Source organism: Equus caballus, chromosome 2, assembly GCF_041296265.1.
Source record: "Equus caballus isolate H_3958 breed thoroughbred chromosome 2, TB-T2T, whole genome shotgun sequence".
Lineage (NCBI taxonomy): Eukaryota > Metazoa > Chordata > Mammalia > Perissodactyla > Equidae > Equus > Equus caballus.
In genome coordinates, this window is record NC_091685.1 from 21,433,707 (window position 1) to 21,459,399 (window position 25,693).

At 44.8% G+C, this 25,693-nt stretch overlaps 1 protein-coding gene and 1 long non-coding RNA gene across 6 annotated transcripts in view; one reads left to right on the forward strand and one right to left on the reverse strand.

Moving 5' to 3' along the window:
* Positions 1 to 21,091, reverse strand: part of AGO1 (argonaute RISC component 1) — a 34,469-nt gene extending 13,378 nt beyond the window's left edge. For 2 of the 5 annotated variants that reach the window (XR_002805337.2, XM_023633474.2), the window contains exons 1-12: positions 20,843 to 21,083; positions 15,754 to 15,937; positions 13,312 to 13,432; positions 12,687 to 12,868; positions 12,154 to 12,290; positions 11,795 to 11,929; positions 11,557 to 11,644; positions 10,769 to 10,916; positions 7,085 to 7,204; positions 6,589 to 6,720; positions 6,328 to 6,461; positions 3,003 to 3,187 (exon numbers count right to left, since the gene is read on the reverse strand). Coding sequence is in view for 4 of the 5 variants with exons in the window: in XM_023633474.2 (XP_023489242.1) it covers positions 3,003 to 3,187; positions 6,328 to 6,461; positions 6,589 to 6,720; positions 7,085 to 7,204; positions 10,769 to 10,916; positions 11,557 to 11,644; positions 11,795 to 11,929; positions 12,154 to 12,290; positions 12,687 to 12,868; positions 13,312 to 13,432; positions 15,754 to 15,937; positions 20,843 to 20,867 (1,591 nt within the window). In the remaining variant the exon portion in view is untranslated. Of the gene's footprint in view, positions 1 to 3,002; positions 3,188 to 6,327; positions 6,462 to 6,588; positions 6,721 to 7,084; positions 7,205 to 10,768; positions 10,917 to 11,556; positions 11,645 to 11,794; positions 11,930 to 12,153; positions 12,373 to 12,686; positions 12,869 to 13,311; positions 13,433 to 15,753; positions 15,938 to 20,842 lie in introns of those variants that run through there. The other 3 variants (XM_014737387.3, XM_070260438.1, XM_023633481.2) reach the window with 3 other exon arrangements.
* Positions 21,092 to 21,128: 37 nt separating this feature from the next.
* On the forward strand, positions 21,129 to 21,841 carry LOC138923190 (uncharacterized). Its single transcript, XR_011436465.1, has 2 exons — positions 21,129 to 21,273; positions 21,597 to 21,841. It is a non-coding gene; the product is annotated as an uncharacterized lncRNA (long non-coding RNA).
* The last annotated feature ends 3,852 nt before the right edge of the window (positions 21,842 to 25,693 follow it).

Below are 25,693 nucleotides of genomic sequence, written 5' to 3' on the forward strand. Positions count from 1 at the left end.
GACTGGTAGCCTGGAGTAGTGGTAATGTTCTGCTACCAGAACTGGGTATTGGTTACCCTGCTGAGACACTTCGTGAAAATTCATTGAACTGAACACACAGGATTTCTACATGTACACTATACTTCAATAAAAAGTTTACATTAAAAAAAAGATGATAGTATCAATTTAGTGGAGAGGAAGGAATTAAAAATACTAAAGACAGGATGAGGTATGGTACCAGATCCGAGCTGGGCAAATATGACGCTGTCCTTCTACACTCTCAGGGCAACCACAATGCAGCTGGATCTTGTTTTAACCATCACCTGGCCTCCCAGGAGGGAGGGTGAAGCATCTTTAGAAGAATATGACTGCTCCTCTTATCTGCTGGCTTAATTCCTAGGCAGATGGCCCCACTGTCCAAGTGGTATAATCAAGGAATGGCATGTAAGTCAAAGAAACCCAAGGTCTTAATCAAGGTATGAGACTGGAGAGAGATGTAACATTACTGAGCCCAGGGAAGGGAAAATCCTCTGAGCGAGCACTGCCTTCCCCAAGCATGCTACACTATACTCCCCAAGCAAGCCAAAACATTAGATTCTCCCTTTAATGGAGGGAACCAAAAACGTGGATAATTACTCAAGGCAGTTCTCCTAAAAAGCATGATTACTTGGGGGCCATTAATTTAAGGCCCAAGAGAGAGAGGAATTGGAGGTCAACCAATATCCCTCTGTAAGTAATTATTGAGTATCATATTAGTGGATGGCTCTCCCTTAGGTGTATTTGTACAAAAGGAAGAAAGTTTCAGAGCAGATTCAGACCTACTCTATGCTGCAAAAATATCAAGTAAGGTAGTAACTGATCAGCAGCCTGATAAAATTTCTAAAGGAATCCAGAACGAGACAAGTTGTCGTCTAGATGGGATGACAAGAGAAGGCTTTCAGGAATAAATATATTTAAACTGGGACTTGAAGGAAGGCAAGGTGAGGGATAAGAAGAGTACTTAGATATTTGAGGCAAAGGCAAATGATGTAAGCCAAACTAGAGACTGGAAAGCACAGACAAGGAATGAGCAGTTAGAGTACCTACTATGTGCCAAGTACTCTGTTAGATGCTGCTATTTATATAATTAATTCATGAGGCTCAGAAAGGTTAGGTAATTTGCCTAATCCAGTAAACTGGCATAGCCAGGATTAGAATCCAGTCCAAGCTAATTCCAGAACAAGTGATTTTTCCAGTATGTGTGGCAAAGAGAACAATACAAGATAAAGCTGAAAAGGTTAAACTAAGATCAGGGCCCTTAAAAACTTTTATTTTGTGAAGGGTGACCAATGAAGGTTTTTTGGGGAGTATGGTCACAAAAGGTCTCATTCAGTAACCTATTCAAGAAAGATTTGAGAAGAAATGTCAGAACTAAGTTGAGAAGTATGCGTGGAGAGCAAGGACTATATCTTAAGACCATAAAAAAAGAACGCTGGAAGCAAAGCAAAGAGAAGACAGACTGCCTCTAAAGTTTGGATGAAGGTACCCGGAAGCAACTGTGATGCCCAAGAACGAAAGAAAGAAGTAAAGAAAAGGGCTTAAGGTAGAAAGAGGAGAAGACGACAAGCAACTAAAGAGATGGTCCACCGAAACACTTTATAAGGGCAGAGGCTACATCTGTTTCACTCGCCAATGTACTCAGGATCTGGCACAGTGTTTCACACATAGTAGGTAATCAATAAATTCCTGTAGAAGTAAGAGAGAGAGGTCAAAGGGACAGATAGGAGCTGCAGAGAGGTCAAGGGTTGGATCAAGATTTTAATAATACATTATATGATAACAGTAGGTGATGACTGAAACAACTAAAATGGATGAGAATTTCACTAGAATGTAAAGAGAAAAAAAGGGCAGAGTATAAAAATCCGGAAAATAGCAGGCACTCCTGGTAATGACACAAATAACTAAGGAGACAGGAGAAAACATCAAAAAGTCAAGAGAAAAGGACAACTGAGAAAGGTCATTGGTGACCCTTTGCAGAGGAGGTTTAGGACGGTAGAGGTAAGATAGATGAAAGAGGTGAAGGAGTAAGTGGCTGGTGAGGAAGTGGGTGTAGAAAATGCAGAGAACTCACTCAAAAAGTCTGAGGAAGAAAAATAAGAGGGGCCAGCCCCATGGTCGAGTGGTTAAGTTCACGCACTTGCTTCAGAGGCCCAGGGTTTTGCTGGTTCGGATCCTGGGCGTGGACATGGCACCGTTCATCAAGCCACGCTGAGGCGGCATCCCACATGCCACAACTAGAAAGACCCACAACTGAAAATATACAATTATGTACCGGGGGGCTTTGGGGAGAAAAAGGAAAAACAAAATCTTTAAAAAAAACCCAAGAAAATAAGACAAAAGCTAAAGTTGGTAATGTGCTCTAAGATGAGGAATCTGAAGACGTTTGAGGTTAAAGGGTATGAAGATCCAAAGGTAGTAGGATGGGAGGGGAACAAGAGCATACACAGGCTGAGCAAGGTAAGAGGAGGGACATCTCTTCCTTCAAAGCAGGAGAGATGGAGAGGGAAAAGAGAGTAAGAAAAGTACTGAGCCAGAGATGTATACAGTCATTTCTATTCTGAAAAGAGAGAGAGAGAGAAAACTTCTCGCAAAGTCCAAGTCATTCCCAGGCAATGGAACACTAACAGAACTACCACAAACTCTGTTTGGGTGTGCTACACAATGTCCTGATAGATAACGCACTCCTAAGGACAGGAATCTCGACTGACCCATTTCTGCATCTGGACCAGCTCAGCCTGGCATAAAGACCAGCACGCAGAGGACTCCAATAAATGTTACTGAGAGGCAGTGTGAACAGCTAAGCAGGACCTGGGATGACTCAACGGCTCATACAGGCTGATATTTTTCCAGTAAGAGGAGCACTGACATTAAGAAACAGCTCTGGCTAGAACCAAGAATCCACCCTGAGTCCTCCCTAGGAGCCTCCAGGGAGCTAGCCTGAGAAGAGTCCTATCACCATTATCACTGTCCCAAGAGAACTGTACCATACACTGGCGTCTTCCCTGGCAGGATGACGATAATGAGTTGCAGCCCTGAGTAGGTATTCTTGAGATGCCGGAACATGGGCTCCACGCTGTCTGCCCCCTGTGCATATTTGCAGAAGCAAGGCTGGCCCTGGATGGGCATCCCTGCATCCTTGGAAATCTTCCGCAGCTGGTCTGTGAAGTTCCTGCAGCACAAGTATGGTCATGACAGGAGGCAGTAAGTCCCACATTAATACCTCTGACCAAGTGCCTCCATCTTAGGTACCTAACACTATGACGGGCACTGAGAGATTCTAAGAGGAATGAGATATAATAACAGCTAGCGTAAAAAATACATTTATAGTTGAATAGGACAAGATAGGGCTTGCTAAGTGTTCAATGGTACAAGCAGAGAGCTGAGGGAGCCCAAAGAAGGGACCTGGGGGAATTCTCAGAGTCCCCACCTTGTCTCACTCAAGCAGCTGATTCCTGTGCTCTGTTATAAGTCCATAGCAATAGGCAGATGCCCAAGAGGAAGGCCTCTTTGCTCAGATTAAAATAAATAAAGTTCTAACAGTGATAGAAGCACAGGAGATGCTCAGTAAAAATGAGCTCCCTCCTCCCTTAGTGGTTCTTTGAAACCTGAGAGCAAACAATTAAACAAGCTTTTTTCCTTTAGCTTTAGGGCTTTATCCTAGGAAAGGAAGAAAAAGTTGGAAGAGGGCACACAGGGAATAGATTAAAAATCAAGCTACATAAATATGACAGACTAAAATGAGCAGCAGGAAATTTAATTTGTGAAAATCCTGCATTTAGATTAAAAGCAATAATGTACAAATAAAGAACAAAAGCAATTGTTTAGGGGACGTCATTATATAGCATATAAATATCAATAAGATAGATTCAAAAGCCTATGTAGTATTTTTTTCACATATTTAGTAAAAAAAAAACACAAGAAAGCTAAATACAGTATGATCCTGTTATGTAAAATTTTAAATCATTCATATACATATAGGTATATAAAAATACGTAAATTGGATATAACAATTCAAGACAGTGGCTGCATCAGAAGGGAGGAATGGGACTAGGATGGAGGATATAAAGGAACGTCAAGTTTATCCGTAATATTTTATTTACTTTTTAAAAAAGAACAAATATGACAAAACTCTGGGTTATGGATACATGGGTGTTTACCATATTATTCTGTATTTTTTAATTTTTGAAAATAAATGTTAGAATAAAAAAATACAACCTAATCATTATTTCATGTAAATCAGAGCCAGGGCTCTGATGGACAACTAACAGTATTTCTTCCACTTCTCTGCCTTGTATACAACTGCAGTCTAGCTACTAAAAAAGCCAATGTGTTACTAGATTCCATTAATAAGTGGGTCTCTACTTCAAGGAAAGTGGTATTCCCAATTTTTTCTCTACTATCAGATCACACCTGGGATATTGTGTCCAGTGCTGGGGGCCACAAAATGTTGAAAGAAGTCGAGGATGAGGAAGGTCTTGAAATTCTGTCCTAAAAGTGATCTAGCCAAGGTAACGGGGCCTCTTTAGGAAGAAGAAAAATTCTGAGGGTTGACCCTAGGACTCCCTCATCCAGCCCCTATTACCAATTTCGCCACCTCCACAGCCACCTTCATCTCTTCCCCCTGTCTCAGTGGAAAGGATGCCTTTTCCTGTGCTCTGGATCCCATCCCCTCATACACATTTAGGAACTTTTCTCTATTTCCTTTCCAGGATCTCTGAGTTCTATTTTCAGCCTTTGTTCACTATGCACATTCTCCCTGGACAATCTCATCCACTGCCATAGCTGAAGACTCCCAAATCTTAACCTTTAGCCCAGAACCACACATCCAACTGGGTACCACTGACCCAGGTGTACAAGTCACATTCTTACCCCTTGCATCTAGGGATAACTGGGAGAAGGGGATGTCTGATGAACTAACTCCTTCCAATTCTGAGATTCTAGGTTTATCAGTTTCTGTACTCCCAAATATCCAAAACAACGGATTGTGTCTCAAAAGAACTGGACAGGAGAAGGACATGGAAATAAGAGAGAAGCACACAGAGAACAGAGTTACCAACAAAGTGACACAAAGGCAGAGAGTTGGGAGCCTTTCCAATACCGCTAAGGGCCAGCTAAGCCAAGGCTAGGAGCAGCCTGGCCTGAGCGGTGCTAAAATCCCAAGAACCCAGGAAAAGAGACAAGAGGAACCCATTTAAGAGAAACTATAATTGTGAGGGTGGTAGTTGTATATCTGTGAAGGGAGAGAAGAGAAGGGGGGCAGGGCAGCCCGAGTCCCCACATTCATCAGGGGTTGCTGTAACTAATCCTTATGAAAATCCAAAGGCCGACTGAACCGACTAGGGCACACATCACTATTATCCTCGTCACTGCCCAATGTGCTCAGCTCCACTCACTCTTCCTCAGCCCCAGAGTGCACTGACTCTATTCCAGATCCAGAGAAAATTAGAAGGCGCCACTTCAAAAAACTGCAGGAACTACCAAACTGTACACTTTAAATCGGTGAATTCTGTGGTATTTCAAATAAATCTCAATAAAGCTGTTAAAAAAAATGATTATAGGGGAAGGGTCCGTGACTTCTTTACCTATTCATTCACTCACTCAAGACCAATCCTCCCCTAACTTGTTCCTCTAAATCATTTGGCTATATCACTTCCTTCAATGCTGTCATCTACTCTCAGAGGCTCAGCCACAGGTGACTGAGGCCTTTACAAATCATGTTCACCTAATTCAGGTCATTTGAACCTGACTGAACAAATTGCGTGCACAGGAGAGGACAGCTCAGAGAACCAGCTGAACTTTTGTTTCCAATTAGGAATACAAGCTTCAAAGCATCAGATCTGACTCAATTCAAACTCTGACACTTTCTTGATATGAAAACCTTGCACAAATTACTTAACCTCTTTGAGCCTCAGTCTCCTGAAAATGGAAATACCACCACCTACTGTGAAGATGAAATGAAAGAACATAAAATTAGGTACTACGTTGGCATAAACGTTAATAGTCATCACTACTACTATTTACTATCAGTGTTAATAATTATAACAATAAAATAATTCAGGCCTCCCTTCAGAGATTCATGCCCTGAAGTCATCATCTCTGACACAGATATGGCTCCTCATCAAGACTCCTGACCACAGACAGACAGAGAAGGAACAGACAGAAGTCGGAGCCAGATAGCATAAGGAGGCAGAGTCACAAGTCACAGAAAGAGCAGACTACAAATTAAATTTTGGCCCCCTGAGGTTAAGGGAAGGTAGGCAGCTCTAGGGTCCTTCCCACCGTTCCACCCACACACCCAACCCTCCTTACTTGAGCACCTCTTCTCGACACTGCTTTTGGGGTGCGAAGCAGGCGATGGCCCAGACTTTGATCTCAATCCCATTGTAGAACTGTTTCCCTCGCATGTCCCAGACACCCTGATTTGGTGTGGCAATGGCCCGGTTCTGGGGATAGGCAGAGGGGGTGCCCAGGTGAGCCTTAATAGAGCCAGGTGGGTAGGGGAGCAAAAGTCCCAGGCTATACAACCCAACCTCCCCGCCATATGCCCAAGAGATGTTGTCTGGCCCTGACCCTGCTCACCCGGCCGCCGTACTGCAAGATGGGCGCCGGCAGCACTCGTCCCGTCACCTCCGTCATGTCATCCTTTACTTTGATCCCAAATTCCTGAATGTAGGGATCTAGGTTGTAGCTGGCATTCTTCATCTGTAAGACAAAAGAAGGGGAGCTCAGCAGAGCAGCAGCTTGGCAATACTGCTCACCCTCTGGGTCCCAAGGAGAAAGCCCTGAAGAGCAGCTGGGGCTGGCAAGGAATAGCCCTAAAAAAGGGGGTAAAGTGGAAGATGAGGTAAGTGGGAGTAGATAACACAGGGAAGTAATACAGGAGGGAAAAAGAGATAGGAAGCAAAGTACTACAGAATCAAGAAGCGAGAGCAGTCCTAGGAGTCCCAGGCAGCAAATCCAGGCTTGTGTTCTCCTGAGGGTCCTGCCAAGGCAGAAAAGCATCTATGCTACCAGGGGCCCCCATGACTGAGCAACCAAGCATACATTTCTCTGCAGCCCCACTGACCAGGCGGCTGATCTCCTCCTGTCTGTCTGGGGCCGACCTAGCTGTAGCCTTTATCATGGTCGAAGTCTGGTTGTCGGTCAGCTTCTTAATGCAGCGCTGCCCAGCCACAATGTTACAGACCTGAGGAAACGAGAAGGACAGGTAGCTCTGGCTTGAGTACAGTCCACCTTGTACCTAAAGCCCCACAGTAAGGGAAGAGACTTTGGCCGTCAGCCCTGTGAAGGGAACTGCAAAATCCCTTTTGCATAGACAAGTAAGTTAGAAAACATCCATGTGTAACACAAAAGGCAATATAGCCACTTTGTGATTAAGAGCTTGGGATCCAGAGCCAGATATGGGCTCAGGTCTCATAAGTTAAATAGGGAGAATATTAGCAATCTCATAGAGTTGCTTGGAGAGTAAACAAAATAAAGCACTTAAAGGACTGAGTACAGTTCTAGAGCACAGTAAATACTCAATAAATTGTAGCATAAATTCTTATTTACCAAAGGACCCAGTATAGATCTCTTCTGACTACTAAAAAACTCAATATAAACAAACTGGATTCCTAAGGTAGTAGGCAGCTCTCCAATGGTGACGGGCAGTAGGATGCTTCATCTCACAATCCACCAGGAGATTAGAGATGGCTCTTAATTCTTGAGCCCTAGCCTACAGGTGATCATTGAGATTCTAGAGAAATCAGTGTCTCTGTTGGCTGACAGTGTCCTCTGTTGATGTGAGGATGCAGTTCCTCTGTTTTGGGCACAACAGAACACAACGGAGATGAGAAAAGACTTTCTGGTGATATACAAGACTTCCATTCCCCAATATACTATATTCTGGATGCCGTGAACAGGAAGTCTTTTCGCAGAGTAGAGAGAGCCAGTAGATTTGGAAGTCTTGAGTTTGAAGCCCAGCTTTGCCATTTCTAGGTGATGTTATCTTGGGCAGATCTCTTAACCACTCTGAGACTCTGCTTCTCTAATTTCAGTCACAGGAAAAAATACTAGCTGTCTCATGAAGTTGTAGTGAAGATTTAGACAAAATGAAATATATAACTTGCTCCCAAAGGTCCAACATTCTGTAAGTACTGGTTCTCTTCCTAATTTCCAGAGTTCATGCTGAATTATGGTAGGGAACACCAGGACAAGGTCACCTGCCCTTAAACTCCATTTCCCAAAGAATACACAAATTAGTCAATTCACTTAATGAAAATCCAGAATTGTTAAAATTTGTGAGGTTGCTCTCTTGAAGGCACCTTAAAGTTGTAGCACTCTCTACAGATGATTTCAGCTACAGAACCAACACTAGGAAAAAGACTAAAGCAGGGATGTGGAGAAACTGGAACCCTTGTGCATTGCTGATGGGAATGTAAAATGGTACAGCTGCTGTGGAAAACAGTATGGTGATTCCTCAAAAAATTAAACACAGAATTACCATATGATCCAGTAATTCCACTTCTGGGTATGTACTAAAAAGAGGTGACAGCAGGGACTAGAACAAATACTTGTACACCTGTATTCATAGCCGCATTACTCACAACAGCTAAAAGGTAGAAGTAACCCAAATGTCCGTAAATGAATGAATGGACAAACAAAATGCAGTGTATACACACAACGGAATATTACTCAGCCTTAAAAAAGAAGGAAATTCCGACATATGCTATAACATAGATGAACCCTGAATACATTATGCTAAGTGAAATAGGCCAGTCAAAAAAGGTCACATTATATAACTCCATTTATATGAAATGTCCAGAACAGATAAATCCATAGAGACAGAAGTAGATTAGTAGTTACTAGGGGCTGGTAGTGGAGTTGCAGGGGAGAAGGAATAGTAAGTAACTGCTAATGGATATGGGCTTTCTTCTGGGGATGAGGAAAATGTTTTAGAATCAGGTAGTGGTGACGGTTGCACAACTCTGTGAATAGACTAAACACCAATGAACTGTACATTTTACCAAAGTGAATTTTATGGTAAGTGAATTACATCTCGATCAAGCTATTCTAACAACAACAAAAATTCCCACCTGAATACAACAGCCTACATAATTTGACCCTGCACCTCTCTCCAAAATCACCTCCTATTTTTCCCCCCATACACCACAGGCCAGCCACTATGGCCTCTGTCTATCTATCAAAAATATCCACGCCCCCTGCTGCTTGAGAGCCTTTGTACTTGCTATTTACTTCCTGCCTGGAAGGCTCTTCTCTCAGGTTGCTACAAGGTTGGTTCTATCCCATAATTTGGGACTCAGCTCAAATGTCTCCTAAAAGAGAACTTCCCTGACCACAATAACTAAAGTAGCTCTCCAACTCCCTCCAACCTTACTTCTATCCCCTTAGCCTGTTTTATTATTCTTAGAGCACTCAGAACCATCTGAAAACTATCTTTATTAATTAATTTATTGTCTATCTCCCCCTTCTAGAATGCAAGCCCCATGACAGCAGGGACCTTGTCTGTCCTGTTAATCTCTACATTCCCAGCACATAAAAAAAGTAGTATATGACACATTATTAGGAGCTCATTAAATATTTGTTAAATAAACAACAGTAAAAATCAAATATAACTCATTATATAAATTATTCACCTTGGAAATTATTGTTTAAACAGAAGTAATGTTAATTTACTAACAAATCTCAGCTTGTAGTAGCTATTACCTAAAGCCTATCTACTTAGCTGAGATTGTCCCTAAAGACTTCTGTTTACACCTCAGAGTATACATTGCCTTCATCCCACTTTCTGTGCATCAGTAGCTACTAAGTCAGTCAGAGTTCTTGCGTTTTGGGATCTCTTCTCCCTTCAGCCTAATTCCCTCCGGTTAGTTCTGAAATTCAGGAAGCTCACAGAAGGCTTGAGCTTTGGTCCCAACTATCTGACTCCTGCTGCTGAAACAGAGTAAGACGGTCTAGGCCAGTGCTTCTCCAACTTTAATGTTGAATCCTCTTTGGATTCTGTTAAAAGACAGATTCTGATTCAGTAGGTCTAGGTGGAACCTGAGACTCTGCATCTCAAACAAGTTCCCAGGTAATGCCTATGCTGTCGGTCCACTGACCATACTCTGAGTAACACTGGACTAGACAATGAAACAGTTAGAAGCCGTTTCTCATTAGCTATTTTGGCTAATGTATACCAAACCAAATACAGCCCAATTTGTATTCTATGACTTAAATAGCATTACTATTTTTTCCTTAATTGCAGGATTTCAAAGGTCTGCTGAAGCATAAGAATATGACATATCTTGGGGCTAAAACTTTTTCAAAAGGAACATATTGATCACTGGGGAAATAGGATTCATGTTATAGGTAACATTCATCTCCATTTTCTGTAAAATAAAGTACACTTGTATCTCTAGGTCATTTAGGATCCCCAGCTCCAGAGGGAAAGAAAAATTAAGAGGACATGAATGTGGGTATCTGAAGTCTCTGTCTGAACAAACTAATTATTTATTAAACAGTAAATACAGCTTTCACCTCTCCCTGGCAGTCCTGAAAGAACATGAAAGCAGGATGGGGGACAAGGAAAAAACTTTGCAGGTAAGAATGAGGCCTCCATCTCACAGAATGACCTCATACCTCTCAGAATGTCAATTTTCCAAACTTCAAAATGAGGATGAGAGACTATGAATGGAAGAACAGACCTCTGAGGATCAGTATGGAGGTACAATGCTTGTTCCCCAGCCCAGCTATTACTAGGCAGCCTCACCTCTAGGGGCAGGTAGGTATGCTTTTGTTCCTGGCCAACTTGCAGGCAGGGCAGGTGGGGATACTTGAGCTGAAGGTTATATTTCTGCTTGAAATACTGTGCCACCGTGCACTCCACAGTCTGTCCACTCTCCAGCTGCAAGGGAAATCTGTTTGGGGAAAGAGAAGAGGTCATAGCCCTGCATTAAATCCCATCTCTCCAGACCCACAACCATGGGAAGCCAAGACTTGGCTTCACCCCTATCCAGCCTCTTTGAGCACTGCCACTCACAGGAAAGCAGGCAATACAGGGCTCCAAGAGTGAAGCCAAAGATTTGAGAGGCAAGTTCCACAATGGTCACGACCATATCTCACCCATCTACATTTCTAGTGTTGAGCATAAAGTAGGCACTCATAATCCAGTACAGTCTGAGATCAAGAAGGTGGATGGGATCAGTGACAACTTCCCCAAGGTCGAGCCCAAGAGCCCAGCTTTCTTTTTCAGGAGGAAGAATAAGTTGAGAGCAATACTAACATCTACAGAACCAAGACAGGAGTCAAAGGAAGATGCCTGCTCTATAGTAAAGGCCCAAGGAAGAAAGGTGGAGACCAAGAAGGTAAGAATGGTAGAGAGAATATCTATGGATCTAGGAAGATTGCAGAAGGGATGCCAAATTCCCACAGCTAATCTTTGAAAACAGGGCTCATCCTCAGGGTGAGTGTTCAGGGTGGGGGGAGGAGTGAAGGGAAGGTGTTGAAATCTCAGCCTCCTTTCACCAATGGTATGCCTTAGCAGCCCTGTTAACTTACGTCTGATGGCTGGCAGGGCGGCGGGTAACATTACACACGCGGTATTTCCTCTTCATCTGTCCACAGTGGGTCACTTCCACCTTCAGGCCTGGGATACACACACTGCTTGTCAGGGTTGAAAAAAGTTGCTCATGTGCCCAGGCTTGGCCTCTCCCCTGAATATATCCCAAGGGGATTTCCTTTTAGGACTAAAGAGAAAGTAGCACCATTTCCCTTCCCAACCTGGTTGGGTCCTCACCCTTGATCTCCTTGGTGAAGCGCACACGCTGAGAGTCTGTGAGGGGCTTGGGCTGCTCATCTATGTTCCTGATGTCCAGCACCTCACACATGAACTCAATCACCGGCTGAGCCTTGTAGAAGGCAGTGGCTGAGACTGTGGGGACAGGGTAGGTACAGCTCAGCTCAGGTTCTGTCTTTCAGAATAAACAGAGGTACTGCTCTTTACACCCTCTTCCTTATAGGGTATTGGGATGGGGGAGGGGTCCCAGGGCTATAGGGATTAGACTAGGAGTATGGTTACAGAGCTGGGAGGGATGAGGCTGGGAGTGTGGTCACTGGACTCAGGGTGCCCCTGGCTCCATAGCTCTCCCCACTCACCATCAATGTTGAGCATCATCTTCCACATGGCAGGGCGCACAGACTGGTGAAAGCCGAACCAGACCTCGCGCCCACCCCCCAGCGGGTGGTAGTAGCCCTCAGGCGGTGAGAAGAAGGAGCGGCCCACGGGGGTGTACCTGGCAGGGACAGGCAGAGAACTGGTCCCTCGGGCACAGGCCCCCACCCTGTGAGGCATCCTGGGCACGGAGGAGCCCTGGCCTGGAAGGCAGGACACCAGGGCTTTAATTCCAGCTCTGATCCTTTACTAGTTGTGTGACTGACCTTGTGCAAGTCTCTACTCTTTCTCTGCCCTGCAGGGACAAATGGGGTGAAGTCCAAAGATATCTAAAAGGGACAGGGCCAAGGCTTTAAACCATCTAAATGTTTATGCACACTTGCCTGGATATGGTAGGGCTTCAAATAATTTTTTATTTGGAAAGCACACTGTGAGACCTTAATATGTGCTCATTCCCCTCCTCCCCACATAACATTCTGCCACCACTAGTAGCCCAGATACTAACTACACCCAGTACCTCATGGATGCCAGGTGCCTCATGGCCACATCCAGGGCTTGTACAGACTCCAGGGGAACAGGGATCTGGCCACTGACCAGGGCCTCATGCAGCATGCGCCAGCTCACAATGGCTAGCCACTTGATGGAGACCTTGAAGATTCGATCCTTCCCTTCCCCAGGGATTGTCACCTCAAAGTCAACCTTTGGGAGAGAGAAAGAGGTGAAGGACTGCCAATACTTTCCCACAGTCCAACATTCTTTGCCCTGCCCCAACTGTCCCGCACCCCATAGACTGGCCAAGAATCTGCTCCTTAAGCTGATAGGAGATTATAATGAAGACTTCAGAGTAAATCCAGCCCCTCAGTCTCCAGCCACCTTGGCTCAGGGCTTCTGTCTCTCTCAACCACACCTAGCAGGAAGTCCTTTAGGTCTATTTTAAGTCTAATCTCAGTCAACTTGGGGCAGGTACAGACATATAGTAGACTAAATAAACATCAGTACCTACCCACCCCTCACCCTAAAACACACTTTCTTTGCACAAAAGATGAAAGGGATCTCTACACAGCCAAACTCCAAACAGGGTTACAGGAGATCTGTCCCAACCCAGACCCCTGACACAGGTCTAGCCTGACTCCCAACCTTACCCGTTCGTTGCCAATGGGCAGTGCCGTGACAGTGTAAATGTTCTTCTTTCCATCATACACGGGTTTGCGATCACCAAAGATCTGAGGCTTGAAATGCTGGACCATGTATTCCACCACTTCCCTGTGGGGGATAGGAGCGGCCTGTGGAAGCTGAGAGACTACCACTTCAAGCTTTTGGAAGTAATTCGAAGTCCAGGCAATGTCCCATCTACTACTTTCTGTCCTAGCATCTACACTAATCTCATCTACTCTATGGTAATGCTTCTCAAACTTAAACGTTCATATGAATTACCTGGAGATCTTATTAAAATGCAGATTCTGATTCAGTCAGACTAAAGCAAAGTCTGAAATTCTACATTTCTAACATGCCAGCAGGTGATGCTTCTGGTCCTCAGATCACCAAGGCTCTAAAGAACCTGAAAGAGTGGGTAAGAGTGCCTTCTGATCAGAAGGGGAAGATGAGGGGAGAAGGGCTTAATCCCAGGGTCTATCCAGAAGCAGAATCCAGGCTACTCCAATCCCCAAACTGATAAGCAAAAAAAGTAGATGGGGAGATCTGAACTGGAATAAGAATAAACTGTGGAAGAAGAACCTCACCTCTTTCATCTCTCTGAGGTCCTTAGTCCCACCACCCCATTTTCTCTCCATTATCATCTCTTTCTTGATTTCACTTCCTGTCCCTTGCCACTTACTTCGATCTCAGAGTGTCCATTTAACCTTCAAAATTCCAGCCCATCCAACTATCTGACTTCTTCACTTTTTTAAACCAAAGCTCTTGAATACTACTAGATAAAAAGACTGTAAACACACAGTTTCAATCCCAGTTAGGCTTCAATGCTGCCTAGCAATCTTTTTCATGTCCCTGATCACTTCCATCCCTCATAGACTGTGTCAAACCTTCTCAACTACCCTCTAATTCTAGAACCTATTCCTACTTCCTATTAAAAAGTAACTCTCATAACTCTGAAAAGAGTAAAGCAGAGCAGGCAAAGCCATTCTCAAGTGCCCAAATAAACATATTTATATATGCACGCCTCTTTTCCTCTTTCTTTCCTCTCACACTTGAAATGTCCCTTCCATATATAATTTTTAAACATATGAAAATATGTTCACTTTCACTCATTGGAGAAACAATTTAAAATTAGACCAAGATATAATTTATTACTTATCAGAATGTCAAAGATCAAAAAACCCAATATATTGGATTGGTGCAGATATGGGGAAGAGAGACTCTGTTACCTTGCTGATGGGGTATAAACTGGTACAACTTAGTGTAAAAAAAAAAAAAAAGCAATATTTCAAAATTTTTAAACGTATTGTGCCAGCAATTCCACTCCTAGGAATTTATCCTACAGATGCACTCACATTTGAGTGCAAAAATGTATCTATATTTAACAATATTCAACACAGTTTCATTTTTGTAGCAAAAGTTTAGACTCAACCTAAATGTTTCTCAATAGACTTATTAAATAAGGTATAATACATCCACTTGATAAAACACCTACAGAACTATGCAAAGGAATGAAGCAAGTATGTACTTGATATGTATTATTTTCCAAAACATATTGTCCAGTGGAAAAACGCAAGGTGCAGAATAAGGTATACAGTGTTCTATATTCTGTGCATTTCAAAAAATGTTCTATATAAATATATGCTTACAAATGCACAGAAAAATATCTGGAAGCATACTCAAGACCAATGAATGCCTCCAGGAAAAGGGACTAGGGGACTGTAGACCAGGGTAATACAAGACATTTTTCATGCTACTCTTTTTGCAATATTTTAATTTTTTACATCGTACATATATAGTTTTTAAATAATAATAAAATAAATTAATTGTAAAAAGAAATACTGCTTCTTCTAAGGCTAATCCCTCCAAGTGTGTATCCTGTAATGTCCTCCAGCCTTAGTAATGACATCCCACTCATTCCTCCCATCTCCGTCCTATACCTTTAACCTCTCCTTCTCCACTAGCTCCTTCTCCTCAGTTTATTAATATATCCATGTCTCATTCTTAAAAACTTTTCATTCACTCATTTCAACAAATATTGAAATGTACCAGGCACTGTACTTGACCCCCATAGTCCTCTCGAGCCAATATATTCCCTCTTTCCCTGCACTTCACTGTTCAGCTATCTGTTCTCACTATCCCTACCACATTACCTTCCACTTATTCCTTAACTCACTGTAGTTAGATTACTAGCCCAACTACTCTACTGAAACTGCCCTGGCAAAAGGCATCAATTATCTCGTAATAGCCAAATCCAATGATATTATTCAACATTTACCTTAACTGGAATATCCTCCCCCAAAACTTTCTTCAATTTGGTGATACCATCCTCTACTAGTTTTCCTTTTACCTCTCTGGATCCTCTTTTAAGGTTCTGAGACCCAAGAAAGTGAAGACTCCTGGACTTGGTGGCTTAGATGTGCATCACTTACCGGTTGACTCTTCGAGGACACTTATCTGGCTTGATATCCACCTCGTAGTGGTAGACGTCAATCTTAGGGATGTCCACCTCAAAGTAGTTGGCCAGGAGCTTGATTGGTTTCCCCACAGTGCCAATGCCAGGCCGGCGAGGTGCCTGGAACACCTGCTGCAGGGGGGGCAGGTAGGCGCCCGCAGCTAAAAGACAAAGAGGCTGGTGAGGGTAGAGTCTGGCAATCTCCTTACCACTTTGATAAGAGAATGCACAGGCCTTCCAGAACAGGAGCAGGAGAGTGTAGGGGAAGCCTCTTTCCTGCCAACCCAACCCAATCGAGGGTTTCCAATGGCTCAGACAACCCAGGCTCACTTTTTTTTTTAAATCTCTCTCCAGTTAGGAAAATTCCCCTTGCTGTCTATCTTAAGTTCATCAAGTGAATATGTAATAAGTTCCTATTACACATTACGTAGAGGGCTAAATCTGGCTCCCAGTAACAACTCTTTCTTCCTTCTACTAGATTAACACACCTGCCTCTACCAGGTATCTAGCAGACCAAGAATGCCCTATTCTCTGCCAGCCAGATGCTCACTTGAATCATCACCATCCTGAACACAAAATAGCAGCATCTTAATGCTCCTCTGCAGTGTAGGCATGAATAAGATCCAAAAGAAGCCAGATTTGGGAGAAATAACAGGGACATTGTTTGATAAAGGACTAAGGAAACTAAATGGCTGAAGTTTGAGAGACAGAAAAGGAAAAACGGCTAAAAAGAATAGAGTTTAGAGACTAAGGAAAGGAGAGAGGCTGAAATAGAGAGCTGGTGAAGAGCCCAGAACTGGAGACCACAGTAGGAAAAGGCCTGAACTGGCAAAGAGGAGAGGCTGGAGTTAGCAGCCGGGGCAAGACAGGTTAATACTGGGAGCTTGAGAAAGAAAGTTGCGATTGGGGAGACAATAAAGAAAAATTCAAAAGAAGAAAAAGCTAGGGAATGAAGACAGGCTGAATATAGGTGACTGAGGCAGGAGTGGGATAGAGCAGAGAACTTGTGAAGGAGAGGCAGCCATCAGCACACTGGAGAAGGAAGAGATGCTGGCTCTGGGAAGGAGAACACAAGATTCTCCCCAGGGCCCACAGCTCCTTGCACACAGAGGGCCCAGACAGTAGCAGAAAGGATCAATTTCAAGACAGAGGGGACTCTTGGCAAAGGGCTAGGGCAGAGCCAGATCCCACTACTTTCTCCTCTCTTGCCACCAGCCTGACTGCTGCCCCTACTTTTATTTTCTAGCTTGAGGGGAAAGGAGGAAAAAGGGAAACTGCCTAAGAGAAGCCTTTGTCCACAGCTACTATTGTCCTTGCCAGAGGAGGACCAGCCCAGGTGGGAGGGGAGAGGAATAAACCAGCACAGAACCTCCCATCACTAGAGCTCTGCTTTCACGGTCAGCCAGGCTGGGGGGATGGGGCATATCCTCAGCTGGGGGGGTCAGGAAGAGGTCAGAACCATTCACGGGAGGGGCACGCTTCCCAGAGCTAAGCTGCTGTGTCTCCTAACACCTGTCAAGCCCAGCCCAGCCTGGGGGAAAAATCTTCAGGACTCAGCTACACCGGGAACTAAAAGCCTAACTATGAGCACCTGGCCGCCGCCTACCCCAGCATGAGCTAGACAAAAACTGCACACAAGCCATAGACAGACACATACAGAGTGGGAACACATTCCTGTCATACACATCCAAACACACACTTAGACCTAGACAGTGTATCTTTATACACATACCCCTCACTACCTTAGATTGCGAGTTCTTCAAAGGCAGACACTTGTATCTGCCTTGGTCAGTGCTTAATCTCCAGTGCCTGGTATACAGGAGGTGTTCAATATACAGATATTAAATGAGTGAACAAAACAGATCCACAGACACACCACAAAGAACACACAAGCATACAGAGCACACAAACACACGAAGACCTGCAAACTGCTCACGAACAATTATAAACCCTACAAACATGCACCCTGGTGGATGTAGCTGGTAAGAGACACCCTTCCCCTCCCCAAGTTCTTACATTCCATTCACCTTCTTAGTCTCCCAGGCTGAATAATCATTTGGAGCCTTGGGAGAAAGACATCCCTTAGAGCTAGGGGCTGGGTAAAAATGATGGGGGATGGGACAGACACTCTAGCCTCAAAGCCTTCTCTTCCCCAGAAATAGGACTACACAACAGACTTAGCCTTAGGCACCCTCCACTCCAAGGAGGCTTTAGGAAAACAGGAGAATGCCTACCCTCCCCTTCATCCCCAAACTAAGGGAGGCAAGAGGAAGGGAGAACCTCTCTCCCACCCCATCCCCCTGCAAGCCTTACAGCTGTACGAAGTTCCCCCCAACCCAACCCTGCCCCCAGCTTTTAGTCTGAGAAAGGGAGACACTTCCCTTCAGACCCAGACAGGGACAGACGGCCACTTTGTGATGCAGATGAGGGCCCCAGCACCGAGGACAAAGCATGGGCCTTGGGGGAAAGGGGCGGGGCCCTTCCCTGCAGACAAAAGCAGGGAGGGAGGAGCCATGAAAAGGACACTCCCCCTCCCCCATCCCCAACTAGCCCTGAGAAGCAAAAGTAACAGAGCTGAAGGGATTCCTTCCCTGCAGTTCTGAGGCCCACATACCTCCCAAGGAGCCAGACCGCCTATTCAAAAGACAAACTTAAGGCTGGGTTAGCTGTCCAGTAAGAAAAGACTAAGAGGCCAATCTCTCCAAAAAGAATGTCCACACAAGAGTATACACAAATTATTCAATATCAACATATGTGCTTAACCATTTATGTTCACACTAGAATGTCATTCAATTCAATTAATAAACATGTACTTCGTGTCAGGGCCTAGACACTCGCTGTTGCCATGGATAAATCAGACACTACTCTATCTTCCGAGAGCCCCAGTCCAGTATATGTGCTTGGAACATGTCTAAGCACAGAGGAACACCTGGCCCAGTGAAGTCAGCAACAATACCTTAGTTTTGTATATTGTATCTTCCAACTTCCAAGAGAACAAGCTGGGCCTAGGAAAGAGGCAGTTTTGGGGTCCCTCTATACACAGCTTCCAGAATGAATTTCAATTTACACCCTTTGACGAGGCAAAGCCTGTCCCACTAGGCTACAGTCAACTCCAGATACCAGGCTCTAGTCCCTTCTCTGGAAGTTTAATTCTTCTAACAAAAAAAAAGAAGTCAATTTTTCCATCACTCCAGAGCCCATTAGGAATTCATGGGTGCCAGCTCTCAGCAATCCATCTGGACCGCTATGACTTACTCCTACTCTAGTCCACAGGTTGCTGCACATCCTCTCCAGCCTAGAAATCCAGGAGAGTTCCTGGAATGGAGAGAGGGGCCTTAGGCAAGGAGGAAGTAGTTTTCTGAAGTCAGTTGCTCCCTGCACTCCAACTTAAGATTTACCTGGCCTTTACAAGGTGGTTCGTGTTTTGGGGAAAGCAGTCACTAAATACTTATGGATCACTGAATGGATGACTTGAATGAGTTGGTACGAGCTATTTCCTTGAGGGGATTAGATCTGGTATAAAAGACAAAGATCTTTCTACCAGAAACGAAATTCATGTCCCAAATGGAAATTCTATTCCCACCCCTAGATCAAATGGAAGGAGGTGGTGAGATAAGACCTAAAGGATTCCCAGGTCTAGATTGCTCCTCCCATCAAAGGGTAACAGAACTAGGACACAGCAGGTGCCACCACCTCACAGCCCATCCTGGGCACTCTGTTCTTCTTGGGGAAACCCTGCCTCAGTTTCTCCTCTGTTATTATCTCTTTTTCTCCTGATTGTTGTGAATAAGTTGTTAAGGCTATCACCTGGGACTCACCAGGTTGAAAGCTAAAAACTACCCCCTCCCCCAAACAACTTTGTGACAAAAGGCTAGCTTAACAACCTTGGGTCTAATGACGTGACCCTGGCAGTTTCTGGGGAATAGAGAGAGGAAAAAGAAAAGATACCCAAGAAGGGAACAGAAGCCAAAAAAAATATTAAAGTATACAAAGAGATTAGGCTGTCACCTCAGGAGACATTTCCATGGAAAGGTCATTATCCTCGGGTTAAGATTCCATCTCTCAGTACTATTGGACCAGAATAGTGTAAACCAGGCAGGCAACCTCTTCCAGGTAAACCTGGTCCTGGCCTTTGTCCCTCAGTAATCAACACCTTTTCTAAGATCTATCTTCAGGAAGGATCCACTCCCAGAACATCGCATCGCTTACAGTCTTTGCTCATCCCAGTGGCAGAATAAGGCACTTTGGCAGCTTCCCTCAACCCATTCTTGGCAAATTGTGACTGAGGTTTTTCAGGGCCAAGTGTAAGAGCCCCCAAGATGAGGAAGAGAACCATTTCTATTTACGCTTTGCCAGGATAACCTTAGCGAGAATGCACCCCATCAGCGCGCTCCTTTTTCGAAGCCAAATCCAGCGGTGTAGGGAGTGGGGGGGGATTCCGGCAGCCACGCCCCCAACACATCGGGCAGCCCCTTCCAGCTGCCACCTCTGCGCATGCTCGGGCCCCTCTGTTCCAGCTCCCCAGACTCACAGGGGGGAATCCCGGGGCTGGATCCCCACCCACCGCCCCCTGACCCTCGCCCCCGCGTCAGGCCCAACTGGGGCGGAGCTCACAGCCCAGCTCTAGCGCCTTCACGCAAGAGCCACTAGCCCAGCCCAGCCCGGCTGAGCCCCCGCCCCCAGCATGCGGCAACTCTGGGCCCATTTGTGTCGACCCCCTCCTCTTTTGGACACCTGGAGCCCGCCCCCTGCCACCTGCCGGGCCTCTCCCTAGGCCTCCTGGGATCTCTGGGAGTCCTTACGTGCGTTCAGGCCCTTCTCCCAGGTTACTTCCCACCTCCAGGAGTGCATATAGGCTCCTTTGATAAACGGCCCCCGTCTCAAGGTTCCCTTCGCAAGGTTTCCCCCGGAACTGCACACAGCCCCCTTCAAACTGGGCCCCCCATCCCATAAGCGCCCTTCTCCTTACTTAGGAAACCTCCCCTCACTCGGAAATCCTGCTTTTCACGCGGGAGCCCCCCTGGTCCTTGGAGCACGCACCGTACCCCACTCTCGGGGGCCCTTACCTGCTCCCGAGGGTCCCGCTTCCATCCCATATACCCGTGCGGAGGTCAGGCGGCCCGGAGACTGTGGAGTCCAGCGTGAGGGGCCTAGATACCCCGCACTCTAGCTGCTCGGGCTCCCGGGCCGGGCTCGGCTCCCCCCCCAAGCCCGGCCGCTCGCACGGCCGCCCCCGCAGCCTCCGTTGCCGCCGCCGCCGCGGAGCCTGCAGCAGCTCCCCCTGCGAGCGCCCGGCCAGCTGCCAGTGCGCAGGCGCGACCGCCAGGCCCAGGGGGCGGACGGGAACGAGTCAAGCGGGGCGCTCCGACGGCAACAAAGGCCAATGGAGAGGGGCGGGGGCACCGGGGACCCGAGGCAGCGGCCCCTGGCGGTCATCCGTCGCCATGCAGCCCGGCGGGAGGGCTCCGGTAGAGGCGCCGCGGAACCGCGCAGCGGCGTAAGTGGGGTGGGGTGGGGCGGGGCGGGGCGGGGGGACACCCCCGCAGCAGCCTTTGGCCCTGTCTTTTCCCCAGACAGGTCCCTCCAAGACTACACACCTCCTCCACCCTTCGCACAGAGCCACGCGCACATTACAGGAACCCCACCTCATTCCCAGGCCCCCCTCACACACTCCGAGCACCCCAACACCCAGGGCCCCTGCCTCCCACCTCTCCTCCCAATCACCCTCATCCTTCAAGCCTTGGCTGCAAAGCGACTGCCTCCGCGAAGCCCTTCTCTGTCCCCAGTCACTGAACTCACTGACGCCACCCTCTCTTCCAGGCCGAGTGCTGGGCGCTGAGACCACACATATGAAAGAGACGCTGCCTACCCTGAAAGATGTCATATTCTCAACTTAAGAGCGGCCACAGACCTCTATCTGTGGGACCTGGGAAGCACCTGCCTCCACTTTCTCATCTACAGCTCACGCCTGAACTTGGTCAATCTGCTTCTGGCCTCACCACGTCACTTAAAATACTGTGCATGTCAAAATGCAAAGGATAATTTTCAATTCTTATTTCTCTGCATGATCTGACACAGTGCCTCTCCTTCCTTTTTGAGCCTTCTACTTGGCTTCAGCATTTTCTTAGGTCGCCTATTGCCTAAGTCTTTTTCTGTCTTCAAGGGCCCTCTCTTGCTTTTGCCCCATTAAGTAACAATGTTCGCCGTTTCAAACCCAGCTTTCTTATTCTACTCTCCACTTTCCCCTTGAAGGTCTCATCCATTCTTAGGACTCAACTATCCTTACAAATCTCTGTTTTCAACCACGTCTCAGACTCAGATTTCCAAGTGTCTGCTGGACAGCTCCACCTGGATCTCCTACCAGCACTTCAAACTTGAAGAGTCCCAAACTTTTATCTTTCCCCTACAAAGATGCTTGTCCTATGCCTCCTGTCTCTGTCAATAGCACCTTCATCCCAGAATTAGCAGTATCTCTCTCTCCCTTGCTTCTTCCCCTTATTCAGCTGTTCTCCAAGTCCTGACATGTTTACCTCCTCCTGAACTGCTCTCACATTATCCCCCTGCCATTCTGATGGCTCCTTGTGCAGGTGCAGACCCTTATCATAACTTGCCAAAAGTATCACCTCTTCCTTGCTAGTCTCATAGCTTCTGGGAACATTTCTCAACTTAAAAGCGGCTACAGACCTCTATCTGTGGGACCCTTTGGGTCTGCTGCAGCTGATAGGTGGTAAGAGACACAGCTCAAACATCACTTTCTCATATATTCATTCATATGTATTCATCCATATGATTTCTGTTCTTTTTTTGATAAGGAAGACTGTCCCTGAACTAACATCTGTGCCGATCTTCCTCTATTTTATACATAGGATGCCCCCACAGCATGGCTTGATGAATGGTGTATAGGTCCATCTGTGCCTGGGATCCAAATCTGTGAACCCTGGGCCGCCAAAGTGGAGCACATGGACTTAGCCATTATGCCACCAGGGCAGCCCTCATATGTATTGTTTGATGCCTACTTTACACTAGATGCTGTGCAGAGAGCTAGGAAGTTAAGAGGGAGACCATCCAGTCCCTACCCATGGAGAGATTAATTTCTGACACATCACAGTATATGCCTTGCTTCTCTCTAGCAAAGGTTCTCAAACAGCTGGCATCAGAATCACCTGGAGGGCTTGCCTCCAGAGCATGTGATTCAGTAGGTCTTTGGTGGGACCCAAGAATGTGAATTTCTATTAAGTTTCCAGATGAGGCTGATGCTGCTGATCTGGGGACTACACTTTAAGAGCTACTGCTCTATGGTATAAAGTTAAGAACAAAGACTCTGGAGCCAGACTGTTTTGGGTTTCAATCCTGATACTGCCATTTACTAGCAGTGTAACACTGGGCAAATTCCTTAACTTCTCTGTGTCTCAATTTCCTCCTCCCCAATTTTAGAGGGTGAAAATAGTACCTACCTCATTGAGCCATTGTTAATATACATAAAGACCTTAGAACAGTACCTAGAAGAATGAAGGCAATGTATTACCTGTATCATAATCACTGTCTGCCTTTTGCACTGCCTTCTAAGTTCTTTAAGAACAGGGACCATAAAACATTGGCCTTAAATAACACATTAGACCAGATGGACTTAGTAGATATATACAGAACACTCCACCCAAAAACTGCAGAATACACATTCTTTTCAAATGCACGTGGAACATTCTCCAGGATAGATCACATATTGGGCCACAAAATAAGTCTCAATAAATTTAAGAAGACTGAAATAATACTGAAATAATACAAGCATCTTTTCTGACCACAATGGAATGAAACTAGAAATCAACTACAGGAAGAAAACTGGAAAAGCCACACATATGTGGAGATTAAATAAAATGCTACTGAACAACGACTGGGTCAATGAAAAAATAAAAGGAGAAATCAAAAAATACCTTGAGACAAATGAAAAGGAAAATACAACATGACAAAATTTATGGGATACAGCAAAAGCAGTTCTGAGAGAGAAGTTTATAGCAATACAGGTCTACCTCAACAAACAAGAAGAATCTCAAACAATCTAACAGTGGACCTAAAGGAACTGGGAAAAAAAGAACAGAGAAAGCCCAAAATCAGTAGAATGAAAGAAATAATAAAAACCAGAGAAGAAATAAATGAAATAGAGACAAAAAAACACCAACAGAAAAAAATCAATAAAACGGAGAGATGGTTCTTTGAAAAGATAAACAAAATTCACAAACCTTTAGCTACACTCACCAAGAAAAAAAGAGACAAGGCTTAAATAAATGAAATCAGGAAGAGGAGAAATTAGAATGGACACCTCAGAAATGCAAAAGATTATAAGAGAATACTATGAAAAGCTATATGCCCACAAACTGGATAATCTAGAAGAAATGGATAAATTCTGAGAATCATACAACCTTCCAAAATTGAGTCAAGAAGAAACAGAGAGGGGCCGGCCCCGCGGCCAAGTGGTTAAGTTCACGCACTCCACTTTGGCAGCCCAGGGTCTTGCCGGTTCGAATCCTGGGCGTGGACATGGCACCGCTCATCAAGCCATGCTGAGGCAACATCCCACATGCTACAACTAGAAGGACCCACAGCTAAAAATACACAACTATGTACCTGGGGACTTTGGGGAGAAAAAGGAAAAATAAAATCTTTTAAAAAAATTAAAAAAAAAAAAGAAGAAACAGAGAATTTGAATAGACCAATCACGAGTAAGGAGATCAAAACAAGAATCAAAAACCTCCCAAAAAATAAAAGTCTAGGGCCAGACAGCTTTCTTGGTGAATTCTATCAAACATTCAAAGAAGACTTAATACCTATCCTTCTCAAACTCTTCCAAAAAACTAGAGAGGAGGGAAAGCTACCTAACTCATTCTATGAAGCCAAGAATACCCAGATACCAAAACCAGACAAGGACAACATAACAAAAGAAAATTACAGGACAATATCACTGATGAACATTGATGCAAAAATCCTAAACAAAATACTAGCAAATTGAATAGAAGAGTACATTAAAAAGATCATATGCCAGGATCAAATAGGATTTATTCCAGGGATGTAGGGATGGTTCAACATCCACAAATCAATCAATGAGATACACCACATTAACAAAATGAAGAATAAAAATCACATGATCATCTCAATAGATACAGAGAAAGCATTTGACAAGACACAGCATCGATTTATGGTAAAAAAAAACTCTGAAAAAAATGGGTATAGAAGAAAAGTAGGTCAACACAATAAAGGCCATATATGACAAACCCACAACTAATATCATTCTCAATGGAGAAAAACTGAAAGCTATCCCTCTAAGAACAGGAGCCAGACAAGGATGCCCACTTTCACCACTCTTATTTAACATAGTATTGGAAGTCCTAGCCAGAGCAATCATGCAAGAAAAAGAAGCAAAAGGGATCCAAATTGGAAAGGAAAAAGTGAAACTGTCACTATTTGCAGATGACATGATTTTATATATGGAAAACCCTAAAGAATCCACCAAAAAGCTTTCAAAAATAATAAATGAATATGGTAAAGTTGCAGGATACAAAATCAACATACAAAAATCAGCTGCATTTCTATACACTAACGATGAAGTAGCAGAAAAAGAAATTAAGAATACAATTCTATTTACAACTGCAACAAAAAGAGTAAAATACCTAGGAACAAACTTAACCAAAGAGGTGAAAGACCTGTACACTGAAAACCATGAAACACTGTTGAAAGAAACTGAAGACAGAAAGAAATGGAAAGATACTCTGTGCTCTTGGATTGGAAGAATTAACACATTTAAAATGTCCATACTCCCTAAAGCAATCTACAGGTTCAACACAATCCCTCTCAAAGTTCCAATGACACTTTCCACAGAAATAGGACAAAGAATCCTAAAATTTGTATGGAACAACAAAAGACCCCAA